Source organism: Scomber japonicus, chromosome 20 (genome assembly GCF_027409825.1).
Source record: "Scomber japonicus isolate fScoJap1 chromosome 20, fScoJap1.pri, whole genome shotgun sequence".
Taxonomy (NCBI): Eukaryota; Metazoa; Chordata; class Actinopteri; order Scombriformes; family Scombridae; genus Scomber; species Scomber japonicus.
The window spans coordinates 15494217-15512999 of record NC_070597.1 but is presented as its reverse complement, the minus strand read 5'-3'; the positions used below and the strand labels follow the sequence as shown (position 1 = coordinate 15512999).

Here is an 18783-nt window from a genome sequence, read left to right as displayed (position 1 = left end):
TTCCATATGAAGCTTTGAAAACGGTTCATTAGACTTTGATCATTACCACAGTTGACGGGCATGATTAATCAACAGAACTGCCTGGTATCATTTGATATTTGGCATTATACTAGTGCTGTTACTAAAGCAATTCTTATATAATTTGAGATATATAACATGTTTTTCTACATGTCAAAGTAAAAGAGTAATGATACATCTATCATAAAATAGTTAAACCCTAACTTAACGTAAATCTGATTAAATATAAATTGAATAAGATCACAAATCTGACTTTCAAATCTTGACCATTTTCTGTCAACAACTAATCCATTAGTCAATGGAGAGAAAATAAAGGAGCAACCATTTTCATAATTGATAAATCATAATATTAGTAATTTTCTTCTAGTAAAACTGCAGAACAGTCATGGTTTCTAGCTCCTTAGTTGTGAGTATTTACTGCCTTTCTTTGTCTTATGTGACAGTAAACTGAATATCTGCATTTTAGCCTCTTGGTACAAAGCAAGACTATTTTTCATTAATTTCTGATATTTTATGTATCAAAAGTGTCAATGGTGAAGTTGGCTGCAAACCTACCTGTACTACTTACAATAGACACATTTTTATCATTACTGAAATGTCTTGTTTGACACTCATACCTGTTAATTAGTAATCAAATCTTGTTTATCACTCAGTTGCCCGATTATTCAATATACAGCTGCCCTAAAGTAAAAAATCACCTTCTCTTAAAAGCTAGTCGGTGAGTGTTTGGGTAAAAAAGGACTGGCAGGTGTATGGGGGGCAAAGCAGGCCAAGAAGGGTGAAGTATGTTGAATTTTAGAAGAGAGACAAAATGGCTGAGAAAGAGAATGGCGGGGGGAGGCAGAGCTATTTCAGTCTGTCCAGCTGTCTTGTTTTTATGGTCGTAGACAGAGCTTGGTCTCTTTCTCTCTCTGTCTGTCCCTCTCTCTTCACCTTCAAGCCCATACTTGAAGTGACTGCTCTCCTGCCAGCAACCTTCTTTGCATAGGATTTAACTTCTGTTTGACTTTAAAAGAAAAATAACTTTCACAGATTAAAATAGTCAGAGAAGAACCATAGAAACATCGCCCCACTTTAGAAATATTTATATTTATATTTAGGTCATATTTTGCTATGTGAAACATTAGGCCTACAACTCCTTCGCAAAGACGCGGTATCAGTTCACACTGGGGTTCCTTCCCAATACATACCTTAGCTGTACATTTGTGTGATTGATGGCAGCTAATGGAGCTCATATATGGAGTTTGGTGGGTGGGTCACTGTCCTGCTGTTCTACAGAAACTATACTGGGCACGTCCAGGAGCAACCCAAATTAGTGCATCCGAGGTGGGAAAGCTGCTCATTTAGTCCCATCATCATTTGCAGTTTCCCATCACAGATGTGATTTCTTATCATAGATATTAAGAGATCCTACCATCAGAAATCAACTGCTCAGTAATAAAAATATGAAACATAACATGTGGTAAATACAAATGGTTATGTGTTTTTTCCTCTAGTAGTGCACTGAATGATAATAACAGCAGCCCAAACCAATTTTAAACGTCTGCTTTTGTTTCTGTGTAAAATCTGATCTACGTTTAACATCTCTTTCTTAAAACACATTTTACAAGTCACTCATAAAACTGTTTAGATTTATAATTGATGCAAGGTTACCGTTTCCAGGCCTGGTAGTCGTGTGTCATTACTGGATCTGAACCAGTGTCCATCAGCCAACCGTTTTCAAGTTTCATGACTGTTTATAAACCCTGCTGGCCACTAACATGGATCTGGGTACAAACGACGGACCAAACCTGTCATTAAGATAGGTGATGACTTCCAGATATTTTAACTGCAATTACACATTGGCACCCTGGGCAACTCGTGGCAGTTAATTAATAGAAAGCATGAGTTTAGTGTCCCAGACTCGTGTATATCAAGGGGAATAAAGAGGCAACAGCCTGCCGTCACACACCGGGTGTTTGTTCTCTCACAGTGGATATAATAGAAACAGAAATAGCCACAACAAAGACTCTCGGTATGTCAAGAAGAAGAAGAAGGCTACGGAGGTTGTTCAGTTGTCCGTCAGCCCGATCTGTCTGTCAGTTTGGCCATATTAGTCCACAGATGACACCAAAGTCAGGCCTGTGTGTTGGCATTGAATTCACCTCATTCCAAGACTCCTGGGGCCTATTTTGGAGCATCTGCAAGCCGATACGTCCTGTCACCTCCTCGCTCCTCCCTCTTTCTCTTACTTTCCCTCAGCTCGGTTTTCCTTCCAAAGCTGATCGTGTGGCTAAAGTTAGTCCCCTGGGGGCTAGTATATAAGGCCCCAAGGGTCCCAAGAAGACATGTCAGTCACATCGGCTTGGCGTAGGCTTCTCTTCTTGACCAACAACAACCCCACAAATCTTTAGAGATGGTGAGTGTGGCCGTGTTCCTTGGAAGAAAAGTCTCTAGGATGTAGGAACTTCTCTGCACTAAAGTGATGAGCTGAAAGCATCACTGATACACTTGCTATCTGGATTACCAACAAGTGAAACAAAATTGTCCAAACAAACTTTGGATTTGGACCCAGTCTTAACCTTTGTCTGCTGGCTTGAGTTAAAGTCTGGCCAACATCATAACCAAGAGAAAATACTGAGATATACTATGTTTGGGGATTCTAGTCCCCAGAGCCATTGCAAAAAAACTTTACACTAAATTCAGCAATGCATTCAAAATGGACAGAAAGAAAAATCATCTCTGCACAACAATGTGTGACTCTGTTGGCAATTTGGCAAAAGCAACAAGATTTAGTTATTTGATTTACACATTTTTATTTAAACATTCATTTTAAACAGAATACAGATGCAGAGATGTGTCCTTTTTGTTAGCCAGTATTTTTTTTGTCTGTTTGATTAACAGAGTTGTGTTTGACATGTATGTTACCTTTCACCTTTTCCCAGGCACCCAAGAAGGCCAAGAGGAGGCAGCAGCAGGGTGAGGGTGGATCCTCCAATGTGTTCTCCATGTTTGAGCAGAGCCAGATCCAGGAGTACAAGGAGGTAAGATTTTCTTGATCTCATCTTGTATTCTTAAGCTTTTCCAGTAGTTTAAAACTGAGATTCTTAAAAGTCATGCATATGGTGCTCGTATAACTGATGACTGTGCATCATCTGACCATAGAGGTAACTTGACCCTGAAAGATAGACCTTTTCGGTTTGCCTGAATGACAGCAAAAAATGTCATCCTCAGCATGACAGCACAGTAAATCTTAGCTTCTCCAGTGATAGCAGTTACCTCTCCCCTGAAGTAGCTCAGTAATCCTCCTTCTGTGACCCCACTGGAATGCTGCCCAACAGCTGGTGGAAACTTATATTAACCAAAGTGGGAAAGAGCAACTCAATGTAAAAAGATCTAGAGCTTATTTGAGTTCAGTATACCTGATCTTGAGTGTACATGAGAAGAGAAAGGAGGAGAAAATGTTGTTTTTTGTGATATTTGAGGATGTAGCACTTTTCTCAAGTTGGAAATACATTCTTTGATGTAGATTGCAAAAATCAGATCAGGCATCATTGTGCAGATTTTTCTCAAAGGAAAGAAAATACAATAGCTACAGTAGCTCAGCTGATGCATTAAAGTTCTCAGAGGTGAAATAACATTGATGACAGAAAAAAATGAGTCACAAGGCAAGAAAGAGGAGGAGTGGGGGGGGGGGGGGGTGACAGCTGTAATATATACCTTCTCCCTAAATGTCGCAAGGGGCTTGTCTTGCATTCCGAGACCATTTTAACACCTTAGAAAGACAAGTGGCCGACCAGCTGCCAAGCCCCAAAAGGTTTGCAATGCCATCTTCGGTTTCACTAGATGCTACTCCTAGCGATGTGCAAAGAGAGGTGGAGAACAGCTCCGCATTTACACGTTTCCATTGGCACAGCTTGAGCAAATGATTATCATGAGTAAATCTTGTGACAAGGACTTGTGAGAAATATGAGGATCTCAATTTTCACAATTTGATTTCTCTGTATTTTAGATTATTATTCTCAATGTAACCTGTGGAGGTGAATCTTTGCTATACGGCACCCACCGAAACAAGGATTAATGAGTTTGTATAATTTCTAGCAACCCTCACCCTCTTACTTAACTGTCCCTGGCAGGCTTTCACAATCATTGACCAGAACAGAGATGGCATCATCAGCAAGGACGACCTCAGGGACGTGCTGGCCACTATGGGCCAACTGAATGTGAAGAATGAGGAGCTTGAGGCCATGGTGAAGGAGGCCAGCGGCCCAATCAACTTCACTGTCTTCCTGACCATGTTCGGCGAGAAGCTGAAGGGTGCGTTGACAGTTCACTTCTCCCTTCCAAAAGATAATTTGACAACGTCTTCATCTTCTCATTTACCTTAAGCAGATCACATTACCTGCTGAGGTTAATTAAAGCTTTCCTTTTAAGTTTTGTCTTGAGGGCAATTCAGTTAAGTGTCCTGGTTTTCCCCTTTAGGTGCTGATCCCGAGGACGTCATCGTGAGCGCTTTCAAGGTCCTGGACCCCGAAGCCACTGGCTCAATCAAGAAGGAATTGTAAGAGCTTTTTATCTTCAGCTTACCTTCCATCACACCACTTTTTCCTGAATTAAGATAGCTCATATATATTTTTCTCCCATTTTCTCCCTCCAGCCTTGAGGAGCTCCTGACCACCCAGTGCGACAGGTTCACCCCTGAGGAGGTGAGCTGATCAGTTTTTGTCCCCACTCTGTAATCCACATTCTGTTGTTACTGGTTTTGAGACATTTCTTTACTCTTCCTCTGTAGATGACCAACCTGTGGGCTGCTTTCCCCCCCGATGTGGCTGGCAATGTAGACTACAAGAACATCTGCTACGTCATCACACACGGAGAGGACAAGGAGGAATAAAAACCACCACTCTCTAACCTATACACGCCCCGCCACCTATCCACTCCATCTTGTCCAAAGCCGTGCTTCCTTGCACACTCTCGCGCCCTGGCCTGCTCTTCCCACTTGCCAAATCACTACGAAAAGACTTGTCTCCTTTATTGAGACACTCAGTGAGAGGACTGAAAGCCGTGGGGGTGTTTGTGTGTGAGTACCAACGGGGGAACATGGGATTATTTTCAATAAAAATAATCTTGTGATACTGAAACACTCTCTCTATCTCTGTCCCTGCCTCTTGTTCCTTCTCCTTTCCCCCCCATTACTCATTCTGTCCTCCTGTGTTAAGACCAATAGTGCATGCATCATACTTACGTCAACATTCTGTATGCATATGCAATCCAGTGTGTATAGTTCAGTCAAAATGTCTCTTGGGTGCTGTGGTGTATGCACAGTGACTTATTTGAAACAAGTAAGCAGTCTGACCCAAATGGTCTATTAGTCTCAACCTGACACAGAGTGTTTAATGGATTTGTGCTTTTGCTTTATATTGCAGAGGAGAGCACAGTAAAAGACTGGGAGTACTGTACTATAATAGTTTGCCTACCCCTCTCTTTTTAATGTCTCCTCCTCTATTATGCACAGGTATTAAAGGAAAAGTTGCAGTGAAAAGAGGAAAGCCTGATTTTTATTAGAATCTTGTAAGTAGTGAAAGAGATGGCGAAAGATGGTGAGCAGGAGGAAGGAAAGAGACAAGCAAAAGTAAAACATCTTTGTTTTGACTCTTATCCCCTCCTGCTCGCTACTGTTTCTCTCCTGTTGTTGTGACTGTGTCTATGTCTCCACTGTAACGAATAAAGAAGTACAAATAAAATCCACTATCTTTCGTATGACACTGTGTCTGCTGGTTTAAGTGGGGGCATGGGTGACAGCGCTGCTGGTTGACAGTGAACAGCCCTGTAGAGCACTGACTGCACACTGACTGTAATATGCATATGGTGAAGCATTATCCAGATTTAGATGAAATTGTGATTGAAATTGTGCATAGGAATTGGTCGACTCCTTTAAATTACAGGGAAATCTGGTCAAATACCACTGGACAAAATAATGGAAATACCCAATAACATAAGAATAACACATTTAGTGTAACACTGGTTGAACATGGGTTCATTATAAGCAATTTAACAACATAACCAACACATCATTTCACTGTCTTACTTGCAGTGTGTCACTCCGCCAACCAAAACAATTATTAGCACAAGATTATATAGTCCCCATCTACAAAAAATAAGCACATTTTAAAGTATCAATTATATCTAATTACCATAAATTAAATTATGTCAATCATCAGTACAAATAAGGTAATCTATAAAAATAAATCTTCAAAAAACAAATCATATCATCTGTGGCTTAAGACGTCGACTGAGCCATCCTCTAAGATCAGTAGTTCGATGCTGGGCTCCCCCAGTCCACATGTCAAAGTCTTTGGGCAAGATTGCTCCTGAGGGCTGACCCAGCATTGTGTGAGTGTATGTGTGAATGTGTATCAGATAAGATCCTGATGAGCAGGTTGGCGCCTTGCATGGCAGCTTTTGCAATCACTGTATGAATGTGTGTATGTGAATGGATGAATGTGTGTATGTATTATAAAAGCACTTTGAGTGGTTGAAGCCTTTAAAGGCGCTATATAAATGTAGACGATTAACCATATTAGTGAGGACATTATTGTCATAAAAGTCCCTGACCTTCACTGAACCATTAATATGTATGTTTCAACATAAATATGGTAGATACTGGCTGATGACAGTCTTTTTGTAATGTGTTATCTGTCTGTACTGTTATATGGCTATGGTTCACTGAGTTACATATTAGTGAGAAAGAGTCTAACTTTCAGGGTCTTGCATGGCTGTAGTGGTTTGGACTATAACTGTTCATAAATGCTATTTTGCTACCAGAAATTTTGATGTTCCGGTTGACCTCAAACCAAACTTGCTAATGGATTTTATGACTTTTCCATCCTCTGGACTCTGAAGAGATCAAACCCCAGAGGAGAAGAGGTCCACCCCCAGAAAAAGAAGGCTATACAGATCATCATCAACAGCCTTGTCATTACCTCTATGTCCTATCTTCTTCCAAGAAATACAGTGTTTGAGTCCCAGTTTCTGAGCTTGGATGACATTACCATCGGCTGCCTTGTGATTACAGTAATGTTGTTATCATTGCAATAGGAAATTCAGCCTCTCCCATCCTGCATTTGAAGAATCTAGGGTAACTGGACTGGCTAAAATGTTAGAATCAGAAATACTTCTGTTTTTTGTCAGTTCAATTTCTATTAACAGATGTGTGTCCCAAATTTCCGTTTGTGTGGCATTACTTTTATATAACGTTCTAGTCCATTTGGCTGGAAACTAATTACTCATGGTATGAATATGAACAAGTTTATTAAGATTTTTTTCCACCTATAATCCTGAAAAGGATCAAATGGGTGAAAAAGGTGAATATTTGCTCTTTTATCTTTATATATTTGATAGATTCAGTGAATGTTATACTGCTAAATAATGTTTTAAAAAAAACAACTACCATATTTAATTTAGCTACATATATGCATAGCGCCATAGAGATATAGGCTACGTCTCTGAGGTTAATAAGATGACAAATATGTTAATTGTGACTTTGCTCCTAGTATTGTAACTGAATGAGTTAAAAATAAAGGAAATCCATGTTATATTCCTCTCTCCTGTCTTTTTAATAGTCTTTCATCTTAAATTAGTTTACTAACGTAACACCAGAGGGTGTGTAAGGTTGGTTAGAATTTTCAATTCTTTATTTATTTATTTCTTCAGTCATTTTGTTTCCATGTATACAGTTTTGAGAACATCATAATATAGGCATATAATCACCCATTGACCAGGTGTTTTCTGGATTAATCTGCAGTCTGCAAACAATATAGGAAATAATGTATGTCTCTAGGTGTTTGTTTGGCATCTGTCGGTTTCTCCTCGATGTTATTTCATGTAGCTACCTTTAAAATCCATATAAGCTTATATTTACACAAAGTACAGCTCTATAAAAATCAATATATCGATTAATCATGTGACTACGTGACGTACACATTCAAAATAGGAAGTTAAAATAACTAACGATACAAAACGTGTGATACAATACTCTAATAAGTATTTTGAACTACAGAACAGCAAGAACCATTTCTCGAAGCAGGATTTTCAGACTTTTAGTTGGACTTGATTTAGCTCACAAAACAAAAGCGTCCAGAAAGCATCTTCCTAATAAATGTTTAACTTTGGAGATATCGGCTGCAGATGACGTTTAGTGTGACGTTTAACTCTGAACTCTATGCTCTATTTTCCTACTTGCATTTTTTGAAGACCCGCCTTTCTCTGCCTCTGATTGACTGTGAAGCTGATATTCTGATTCTGACCCAATGAAGTCCCTCCTTAAACCTGAACCTAATCAATCCAACCAACGAAGGCAACGAGTACTAGCCAATCAGCGGCAGAGTGAGGCGGGGCTTCACGGAATGCGGATGGGGGAAAAATAAGGCCACTGATCAGAGTGCAGAGGACCTGCACAGACTGAACTGACACTGTAAATCATTCCAGGCTCGCTTTGTCGCCATAACTCAGAATGGTAATGTGGTAATGTGGACCATCGGCCTCGAAAGCCATCGACGCTGCTGTCGCCCCGTCGTGCCTTTGTGAGTGCTGACGGGCCGAGAGACCCACCATGGCCTCACCGTTACCCCGCTGCACAGCTGTCAGACTCCCCGCCTTGGCCGTCGCCGTCCTGCTGCTGGTGTCGGTGTCTACTGTACAGTCCTCTCAAGGCGACAAGGAACCGGTCTACCGAGACTGTGTGAAGCAATGTGTTCGTACCAACTGCACCGGAGCCCGGCTACGGGGCTTTCAGTCCGCCCAGCCGCAGTACATGATGCTGACAGGTGAGTTGTTGTTGTTGTTGGTGGCAGGTGAATGAAGCTAACTTAGCCTACTAGCAGTCTGTAATATAAACATTATACTTGATACACTTAGCATTACATCTGGCAGTATTATCAGTCAGTCTCTGTGTAAGTTAGCTGCTCTCTGCTGGCTGCTGTGTGACTTTTAATATCACACATTTTCTCATCTTACTCTCTTTCATAAACCTGAAAACAGCCTTGAAAGCTGAAAGCCAGTTTTTCTGGCTGAACAAGGTGTTACAAAAGGCCCATTGAAACTCCATTCAATGTCCTTACCATTAACAGTTGTATGGCGTGTCTGTGCGAGATTGAAAAACTAAATTTAGCATAAAATGTTAAAGAGAGTAAGCAATAAATAAAGAGTGAAAAGTTGTCTTTTCTCCTCTCCTGCTGCAATAATTAGAAGTGGTTTAACAATGAAAAGGTTTTTATATATGTATTTTATTATTGATAGTCTGTAGTTAAAGTAGTCTGAGGTTTTGTCAAATAGAGGCTGGGCCAGTAATAACTTCAGAGCTGCAACAATTAGTTGATTAATAGATTAATTGCCAACTATTAATCAAGACAGTTTTATTTATATAAATCACAACAGAAGTAATTTCAGGCCACTTTTCATATAAAGCAGGTTAAGGTGGTATGGTTTAATTTACAGAGTCGCCAACTATTTAATTAATAAATGTTTTGAGTAATTATTTAAGTAGAAAAAGTCTAAATTCTTTGATTCCAGCTTCTCAAATATGAATATTTTCTGGTGTTTTTATTTTTTTCTGACAGTAAACTGAATATCTTTTGGTTGTGAAGTGTTGTGAACAAAACAAGACATTTGAAGATGCCATCAGTCCTTAATAACTTATCATGTCTAGGGTTGCAACTAATGATTATTTTCATTATTGATTAATCGGTTGATTATTTTCAAGATTCACCAATAAGTTATTTGGGCCATAAAACAGAAAACAGTGATAATGTCACTAAAGCCCAACGTGTAACCCTAAATGTCTTATACTGACCCAACTAACAGTCCACAACTCTAAGACATTCATTTTACTATAAAAGTGAACTTACGAAACCAGAAAATATTCATATTTGAGAAGCTGAAAGCAGAGGATTTTTGCATTTTTTCTTAAAAAAGGATGATTGACAATTAGTTATTATTTAATTTTAATTAATAGACTTAATACTTACAATAAGTAACAGTTTGTTTTAGGTAATGTTGCTCTACATAATATACATTGAACACCGCTAAGTTTATTTTTCAACTGTATAATATCACATTCTGTACACACCTTGGTCACAATTCATTAGTAATAACATTTAAAGGATTGTAATTAAAAATGTTTGTCCAACTTATGTGTTTATATTCAAACTCTCAATACTGGTATCTGTCTACATCAGAAATCTGGTATCAATCTGGCTTTAGTTTCAGTGCCTTTGTTTGTCTTTACATGCTCTCTTCTCTCTGTTCCTGTCGTTAAGGCTGGACATGTCGTGACGACTGTCGCTATCAGTGCATGTGGACCACAGTGGGCCTTTACCAGGCCGAGGGGTACAGGGTCCCACAGTTCCACGGCAAGGTTTGTGCTTCTTAATCATACAGAGGCCAACTTGCATATCACATCAAAGTTATACAGGTTTCATCACAAAATTTGACCTCAATTTATTCAGTATTGGAGAGGATGCTGGATTCTGTCTTCTGGTGTATTTTCCAAGTTCTCTAGTGTTGATTTCATTTAACATATTTGAATCAAATGTTGTGAAATGATGAGTGATATATTTGACTTCTCCTAGTGGCCATTTGCACGCTTCCTGTGTTTTGAGGAGCCGGCGTCGGCCCTGGCCTCTCTGCTTAATGGCCTGGCTTGCCTTCTCATGCTGATGCGATATCGGAGCACGGTGCCGCGCCAGAGCCCCATGTACCACACCATCAACGCCTTCTCTCTGGTCAGTCCAATACTGTGGTTGTTGAGTCAGACAGAGGATGTAAAATGACTTACAACACTAAAATACACAAGTAGGCCTTTCCATTAGTGTCATGACAGAATGTAATGTGCATATTGTAAGAGAGATTTAAATAGTAGTTATCATTTGATGTACTTCTTGTATTACTGTATATGTTACCAATGTTTTCCAACTAAGGGGTCAGTGTTTGTACTCCATTCAATGTGATACTGTCACTGTGACACTCTGTTAAAAGGCTAATTGAACTGTTGAGCTTGTTCCTATCTGAGGGTTGTTTGCTGACCTCTGGGGTTAACTAGAGATCTCTTTGCTTTAAGCCTATCGTTTTAGAAACTTTGGATTATAAGTTAAACTTGAAGGACGTCCTTGTCATTGACCTTATGATCACCGTATGATCATACCTACCTTGTAGGAAAGACTAACACAATCTGCCTCTTTTTTAACTTTGCTTCCAGAGAGTTATAGAGTCTGATTTGTGTTTGAATCTACAGAGAAAGGGCCTGCTGAACAATGTGCTTTCTCTTTAGAAATATAAGATAATTGTATTTTTATTATGTATGTTTGTCTTTGGACATATGTAAAATTGTTACTGATTGTATAATGGATTGTACAGCCTCTACAACTGCTTCAACCAGTAACAATATTTAATGCTTTCTTTGATGTTCATGTGTTCTTGAGTGAGCCAGAATATCTGACAAGAGCCTGCATGTGTTTCTCCAGGTATCGCTTAACGCCTGGTTCTGGTCCACAGTGTTTCACACCAGGGACACCTATCTCACTGAGGTAATGATTGTGTCTAGAGTCTTTGTCAATGGAAAGCTGGAATAAAAAAGAAAATATGTGTTTGATTTAGTTTGTGTGACTAACCTGTTAAAGAGTTTCCAAGTTTTATCTTCAGCAGAAACAGAGCATTATCAGCATCCTTTTATAGAGTTTTGTTTGCTTTCACCTAACTCATGTGAAATGAGTCATCTCTCACATTTCAGTCTCAGTTTCATCCACTTAGTATTGAGATCTATTCAGGGAGCTTTTGTGAACTGGCAGCAGCTGATGGCTGCTTATAAGACGAGAGCCGTCGGGAATCAATATGTGTCAACGAGCCGAGAGCAGCTAGAAACAACATTTAGGGTGCACTCACAGTAGGTAATCGTACCGTGCCCAAGCACGTTTGCCCCCTGAAGTCCAGATTATTTGGCTAGTGTGAGTGTACCGTGCTTGAGTACGGTACACTTCCCTGGCCCAGTACGGTTGGAAGAGGTGTGCTTGAGCACGGTACACTTGGTCACGCTTGCGCACTAGGGATTAATATTTTTCCCGAAAATAAGACATTTTAAATCCCGGGAAAGGATGCCAATTTTCCCGGGAATCCCGGAAAATCAACGTTTTTTAAAAGGCAACATTAGCGGAGCCCTGGTCATTTCAAGCAACACCAAATGCAATGAGGAGACACTATGCATGTATGGGATCCCAATCAGACCATTTTTTGTGTATTATTTTATCATTATTAAGGCATGGTACGGAACCACTGGCCCTAATGTGAGTGCGCCCTTACACTTCACAGTTAGTCTGTGATTCAGTGTTGAGTAAAACACAGATATAAATGTAGCTTTATTATGTGGTGAACTGCTAAAATGTCTTTCCAAGCCTCTCAGCAGTGTGCAGTATACTTTTTGTAAAAAAACACAGGTCTTTTTTTTTTCTTGATCTTGAAATGAGTTTCTGTTGTTGGTGAATGGTTTGGTCTGTATGTGCTTTTCTCTTTCAGAAAATGGACTATTTCTGTGCAACAGCCGTGATTCTTTACTCCATCTATCTATGCTGTGTCAGGTAAGCTCTAAAACATTTATTTCACAACCACTGCAAACTAAAATGATATTCATCTCGAGTAATCATTGACCTTGGTTAACATTCCTGCTCAATGTTTCCTGAATGAAGATGTGATATGTCTGAAAAAAGATGCTAAAAAGTCATCTGACTTTGAGAAAAATCTGCTTTGACTGAGAAAGTAAAATGTTATGACACTGTTATTGGATTACATCTGTTCACACCGATTCTTTCTTTGTTGTTGACAGAACTTTGGGTCTGAGGCGTCCGGGGGTGTCAAGCATGGTGGGAGTTTTGCTCATCTTGGCCTTTACCACGCATGTGTCCTACTTGACGTTTGTCAGTTTCGACTACGGCTACAACATGGCTGCTAACGTCACCATTGGTACAACAAAGTGCTCAAAAGCCATCCGAAAGCTCATATTTGCTTGGTCATAATAGCATATTTTTCAGTTGTGTTATTTTCAGTTGTGTTATTTTTAATACTTTCCTATTGTTGTACTTTATAATTAATATCTAATATCAACTGTTGTGCTCTGTAATACTCTTGTAGGCATGGTGAACCTTCTGTGGTGGCTGTGTTGGTGCTGGCAGAACCGGAGGACCCTGCCCTACTGGTGGAAGTGTGGCCTGGTGGTGCTGCTGCTTCACGGTTTAGCCCTGCTGGAGCTGCTGGACTTCCCTCCACTGCTCTGGGTCTTGGACGCTCACGCTGTATGGCACCTGAGCACCATCCCTGTGCACTTTCTTTTCTATAGGTTAGTCCACTCACCTGCCTGAAGAGAAGTACTTCAGACATCATCTGAGGGAGAAAAAGAAAAGTTTCTTAGAGGAAATGTCTGCTACTATGGAATTAAAAGGAACATTTTACCATCTCCAAAATGAAACTTAAGAACATTCACAATTTTGAAATTTGCTCTTTCAAGCACATTTTAATCGTTTTCCTTTCTTCGCTCTCCCTCCAGTTTCCTGATAGACGACAGTCTCTACTTGCTAAACACAGAGAAGATGGGTGTCAAAGTCGAGTAGGAGGAACTCATCGCCTCCTCACGGCACCTACACCCTCGCACCACTCCAATCAGGGCAGCCGCACACCCGAACACGGCAGTAGCTCAGCCTCCCAGATGACATGCATGACCTTTTTGCGACTTTGAGTTCCATCAAAGTAGACTTTGTTTACATTTTCTCTTGTTTTTTTTAATTTTTTATTATCTTGTATTTATTTGGTGTTGTTTCTCTTTTTTTCCAAATGATAATTATCACAATTGATGCTTGCTCTTAACTTTGCCTTGTTAAAATGTGAACTACTGTTCTTTTTTCGCCGTCTATCAAAACTGCAAAACAGGATGAAGGAAAGCAAAAGTGTTGTTTTCTACCCCAGCAAGACCCAGTTTTTCATTTCCAGCTGTGACTGGGCTACATATCCTGTTTCTCCCTCCTTCATTCCTTGAGCCCACAATTTGACAGAAGCTTATCCTCACAAGCTTCAAGCCCCTCTGAAGTAACCTCGCTTTACTTTACTCAAATGCAGTTTGCCATGGCTGACTTTAGATGGCACCAAATCCCTTGCCTGGCCATCTTAACCTACAGCGTGTATCAGGGTCTATCTGTGCCAAAAGTGGACTGGCAGACACAGAGAGGTGCCCCTTGTGAAGGGGGACTGCCAGCAGATTGTTCCAGAGAGTGGGAGGGTTTATGTTTGGAGGCTATTCTAGCTGACTGTGTTTTTTTTTCTTCTTTTCTCACCATCGCACCTTTTTTTATATTTGTGCCTCTGTTGTTTCCACTGCTGCTTTTGTTTCTTACACTCTTCAGGATCATTTCAGGTTTTTATTTTTCATTTTCATCAGCTGCCTTAGTTGTTTTGATTCTGTTTTTGTTTTTTTTGACCAGTTTGTGCTTTATTCTGTTAATTACCTTTTTTTTTAACTTTTAATGACTTGATTTTTGAATTGGGTGGACGATCAGGAAATGAAATTATTTGTATTCACCTGGATTGCCTTGTAGTGTGAGTAAAGGGAGAAAGTGATTAAGCTAGAAAGAAATAAGCAACAGGAAACTGCAATCAGTAGAGCCTTTATTATTTTTACAAAAATGAGGGGCAAATCAAGAGATTCTAATAAATTTTGGGGTTATGGTGGTGTGTGTGTGTGTGTGTGTGTGTGTGAACGAGTGTTTGGATGTTTGATTGACGCCCATTATTTGGATTTGGTTTAGATTTCTTGCTGCAATATCCCCCAGAATGACACACACACATTCAACCAGCTGCTCTACAGAACCCCCCCCCCCCCCCAAACCCTGATGTAAGATACTCCATCTTGCTCCATGCCTGCCTTACATACTGTATCATAACCATAAGTTTCTTCTTATATATACCATTTCTTATTTTGTATCAAACCCCCCCTTCTCAGAGTTGAGACCATGCATATGTTCATCCCTCAGAGTTTCCCCTTCCATATGTGCACTTTACTGGTGTGTGTACATTTACGTGCGTTTTTTGTTTTGTTTGAAATTCTGTCCGTGCTTTTGTATTTCTGTCTGAGAATGTGAACAATGACCAGCACGTGTGCGTGTGTGTTTACACTGCCTTGACTCAACATTGTGTTGTTTTTGTCATCACAAACTAAATCAGTGTGTGTGTTTGTGTGTGTGTGTACGTACAGGAGAGTTAGATTGAGCTCATTCCTTTTTGTAAAACTACTGACGTATGTGTGACTGTGTGTGTGTGTGTGTGTGTGAATATATATGTATGTTCGAGGATTGCTGCGTGAATGTGTGGCAGACGATGGGTAAATTTAGCTTTGCTGACAGCCAGCCTGTGATGGGGGTGGGGGAAGACAGAGGACGAAAGACACGGAGAGGTTTGGGTGGCAAAAAGATTCCTGAAATTGTGGCAGAGATACCGACCGTATGAGATAAGAAAACAATATATAGCACATATGCTAACTGTTATTGGCCAGAATTGTTTATATTAGATGATGTAATCATGAAATCAAGTCTCTGGGGCAAAATTTAAAAAAAGAGCTGTTAGTTTCAATTTATCACAATATATGATATGATATATCAAAACTGACAGCAATTCCAAAGTTAATTGGTACCTATTTTGATAAATTGAGGATTTTTTGAGGAATTTTCATGAAACAAACTCCACTGCCTACTTTATCTCCTTCCTTATTAATAACCGCGTCCGTCCTCTTCTCTTACTCATCTGCTGCCCTGTGCACCATCACCTCTCTCACTGAGTGCCCTTTCCTCCACCTCACATCTAATATTTGACCAAAAAAAATCTTTAAAAAGAAGTGGAATAAATAAAGTGTTCTTTGTTGATAAGGGATGGGGACTTGGTTTTGTGTTTTTCCTACATAACACTTGGTTTTTGGTCCTTTCTCAATGATCTGATGTTGTAATATGATCTTTGTCACCGTTTGACCAAAAGCCATTTTGTGGAAATATGTGGGAAGACAAGAGGAAGAGAAGATTAGGAAAAAAGGGGATAGACAACTTTCTTTCATTACAGAGTCCCTCAACTCTGGGACCTTGACCTGTTTTTTTCAAACTTCCAAGAATGATATAATAACAAGTAAAAAAAAAAAAAATTGTTGTGGACTTAAAAGAATAACAGAAACATATATTAAGCGACTCACTCCTACTTTAAGAGCAGCTCTCAAGTGATTACATGATGAATAATATATTTACCCTACATCTGACTTCTTAAATAGGAAAATCTTGAATTTCACTCTCAAAAACTTGTGATTTTAGTTTTAGTTCACTTTATATATATAATTTATAAAGATGTTTATAATACATGGGGACTTACAATAGGATGTTGGCTGAAATAAACAAAAATAAAACAAAAAAAGCAGGAAAGACATACATCAGAAATGATATGATTAGAAGTAAGTACCACATTTATGAGTGCGGATGAAGAAGATGCGTGGCGTGGTGCTGTAAGCGACTAGCCAACAACAGTATGAGGTCTATTTTTGATGGTTGAATCACTGATAAATGCAAAAAAGGAAGAAAAACAGGTAAACACTATCAAAAGTAAAAAGTATTTCATTATGAATATTATACTTAATTATACATATTGCTTTAAAGTAGCTTTGTACAGTCACTTCAAAACAGAAGGTGCTGGCCTCTGGTTCACTGCAGACATCTAAGATATCTTAAACCATTTTTGTGAGTTTATGTTTAAAATGCAATTTTAGTAGCTCCATAAATTCGTTTGAGCTTCATTAGAACCACAACCTCCATAGACCTGCACTTCTTCCTCATCAAACTACCACAATCTTTGGCTCACATCATCTAAACAAACTACCGAAATTGTACTGCTTCTGTTTATGATAAATACATTTGATCATTGGTCTATTCTTTATTGCCTTTTGCTTTTTACATTGTATAGTTATTTGTACTCTGGACATCTTTCAGCCTGTGTGAAATATCCTACCTCATGCTGCTTGTAATTAATTTCATGATTTCAAATGTATCCTCAAACTTCGTACTTATCCATTTATTCAACAGTATACTAGACCAAGGTGCAAACAGAACTTCGGGCCTCCATAACACAGAAGGTGAATTAAAAATAAGTGAGTCTGTGGTTCTTTTCTTTTGCCATTTGTGGGAATCCCCAGCCCATGCAACCCCCAACAAATACTTATGTTTTATGAGCCTCGTTTGTTGCAACCCCTTCCTCTATACTTCATCGGTTTAATTGTCGGTTTTGATGCTGACCTCCAAATGCATACTTGTATAGATACTGTGAGGTTGTGCATGTCTCTACAGGGCCAGCAAACTATCCAAAACTTGATGCTTGAGAAATCCCTAATAAAATTTGGTTTATTCATTTCACAGAAGTTTACAACTGAGAAAATCGTATAACCAGAGCGCTGAATTGGCTCCATCCCTTGAAGGCCTCAGTGGAGCTCTGGCTCCTAGAAATTACATTTATATGGCACCCTGTGGCAGGAGAGTGGCTCTTTTTTGGTGGGAACCAAACATTTAAGTTTGGCTAGGACCAGTAAACCTTGTGAAATGTCCGGGACATGAGTTCTCTTTGGCTTAGTGGGTAGCTTTTTGTTGTTTCCTGATAGCTCTGTGCAGTAGGTTGGACTCTGACCCTGGCTGCTGTGGGTGGGGAGACTGGATAGATTGGGATGAATAGAGTTTATTCTTCCTCCTTCATCTCCTGATTTGTGAACATAAAGTGAAGGCCATGAGAAAAGTGGAATAAATATGAGGATGCTCCCAGTTGGTGAATTGCAAAACTTTTCTTTATAAATTCAGTGGCTCACAGAAATTAATGGGAATAAAAAGTTGATTTGGTGTATGAGTGATTATATTTGAGGTTAGAAGCACAAATAATGTAACACAGACAGTGGGGTTCTTAAGTGAGGGCTGAAGGGAGGTCAGATGAATTGTGGGTGAGGCAATGTATGTGAAAGTTTGATGGCTTTCTGTAAAAAAACAAGTTGGCCTGGAGACTCAAGAATTTTCCCAGAAAGTATCAGGGTCATATCATTTTCATTGATTTATACTTTACTTAAGTATTTTCTTGGATTTTCTCTGGATGTGGCCCACTGTCACATTTCATATGTTTATGAGTTGTTAGCAGCTGTAAACTTCTCAGATGGTTTCATTTTATAATTGTTTGATGGCCAAAGAGGTGAAACTCGCCAATATTTTTTTAACAAAAAAGAAAAGATTCAGTTCAAAGTCTAAAACATGAATACTAATGTGTGTATTAGAACTTTTGACTTTTTCCCCACCACATTAATCATCTCATGATCTGTGAGATTTATCTTGTAACCTACTGAAAGGGGTTTAACCCCTCAGTTGAGAACCACTGGACTAAACTAAGCTATATAAAGCAGGTCAAACTAACACAATCTCAGCTATCTCTGACAGTACACCTGCATCAGTAACAAATTAATAATGTCATATACAATAACTGCAAAACAAGTACTTTCTTTCATTTTTGATCATTTAAGAATATTTTTCTGATAATACTTGTATTCTTTTACTTATGAGTATGATTTTGAATGCAGGAGTAATGCTTGTAATGGATTTATTGTTTACATTGTTGTATTGGCACTTTTAATGAAGTAAAGGATCTGAGTACCTTGAATGTAACTAAGTGCATTTACTGAAACACTTAAATTTGAGG

The 18783-nt window shown here is 39.2% G+C and overlaps 2 protein-coding genes across 2 annotated transcripts; both read left to right on the top strand.

Annotated features, from left to right (window-relative positions):
- The first annotated feature begins 2946 nt into the window (after positions 1-2946).
- LOC128381390 (myosin regulatory light chain 2, skeletal muscle) lies at positions 2947-5745 on the top strand. The gene is made up of 5 exons (XM_053341402.1): positions 2947-3041; positions 4134-4314; positions 4480-4558; positions 4655-4703; positions 4790-5745. Exons 1-5 carry the CDS (start codon positions 3006-3008, stop codon positions 4889-4891), a joined length of 447 nt encoding a protein of 148 aa, XP_053197377.1. The 5' UTR covers positions 2947-3005; the 3' UTR covers positions 4892-5745.
- A 2675-nt stretch (positions 5746-8420) lies between these two features.
- On the top strand, positions 8421-15786 carry pgap3 (post-GPI attachment to proteins phospholipase 3). The gene is made up of 8 exons (XM_053341257.1): positions 8421-8822; positions 10314-10411; positions 10626-10778; positions 11517-11579; positions 12562-12623; positions 12869-13005; positions 13174-13378; positions 13586-15786. The coding sequence occupies exons 1-8, from the start codon at positions 8609-8611 to the stop codon at positions 13647-13649; spliced, it is 996 nt and encodes a 331-aa protein (XP_053197232.1). The 5' UTR covers positions 8421-8608; the 3' UTR covers positions 13650-15786.
- The last annotated feature ends 2997 nt before the right edge of the window (positions 15787-18783 follow it).

Bases quoted from the DNA above. Each gene is read 5' to 3' on its own strand.
- LOC128381390 (XM_053341402.1), top strand. From the start codon at position 3,006: ATGTTTGAGCAGAGCCAGATCCAGGAGTACAAGGAG. The intron at 4,315-4,479 runs GTGCGTTGACAG...TTTCCCCTTTAG, and splicing joins GTTCGGCGAGAAGCTGAAGG to GTGCTGATCCCGAGGACGTC. The intron at 4,704-4,789 runs GTGAGCTGATCA...CTTCCTCTGTAG, and splicing joins ACAGGTTCACCCCTGAGGAG to ATGACCAACCTGTGGGCTGC.
- pgap3 (XM_053341257.1), top strand. From the start codon at position 8,609: ATGGCCTCACCGTTACCCCGCTGCACAGCTGTCAGACTCCCCGCCTTG. The intron at 10,779-11,516 runs GTCAGTCCAATA...GTGTTTCTCCAG, and splicing joins CCATCAACGCCTTCTCTCTG to GTATCGCTTAACGCCTGGTT. The intron at 13,006-13,173 runs GTACAACAAAGT...ATACTCTTGTAG, and splicing joins GGCTGCTAACGTCACCATTG to GCATGGTGAACCTTCTGTGG.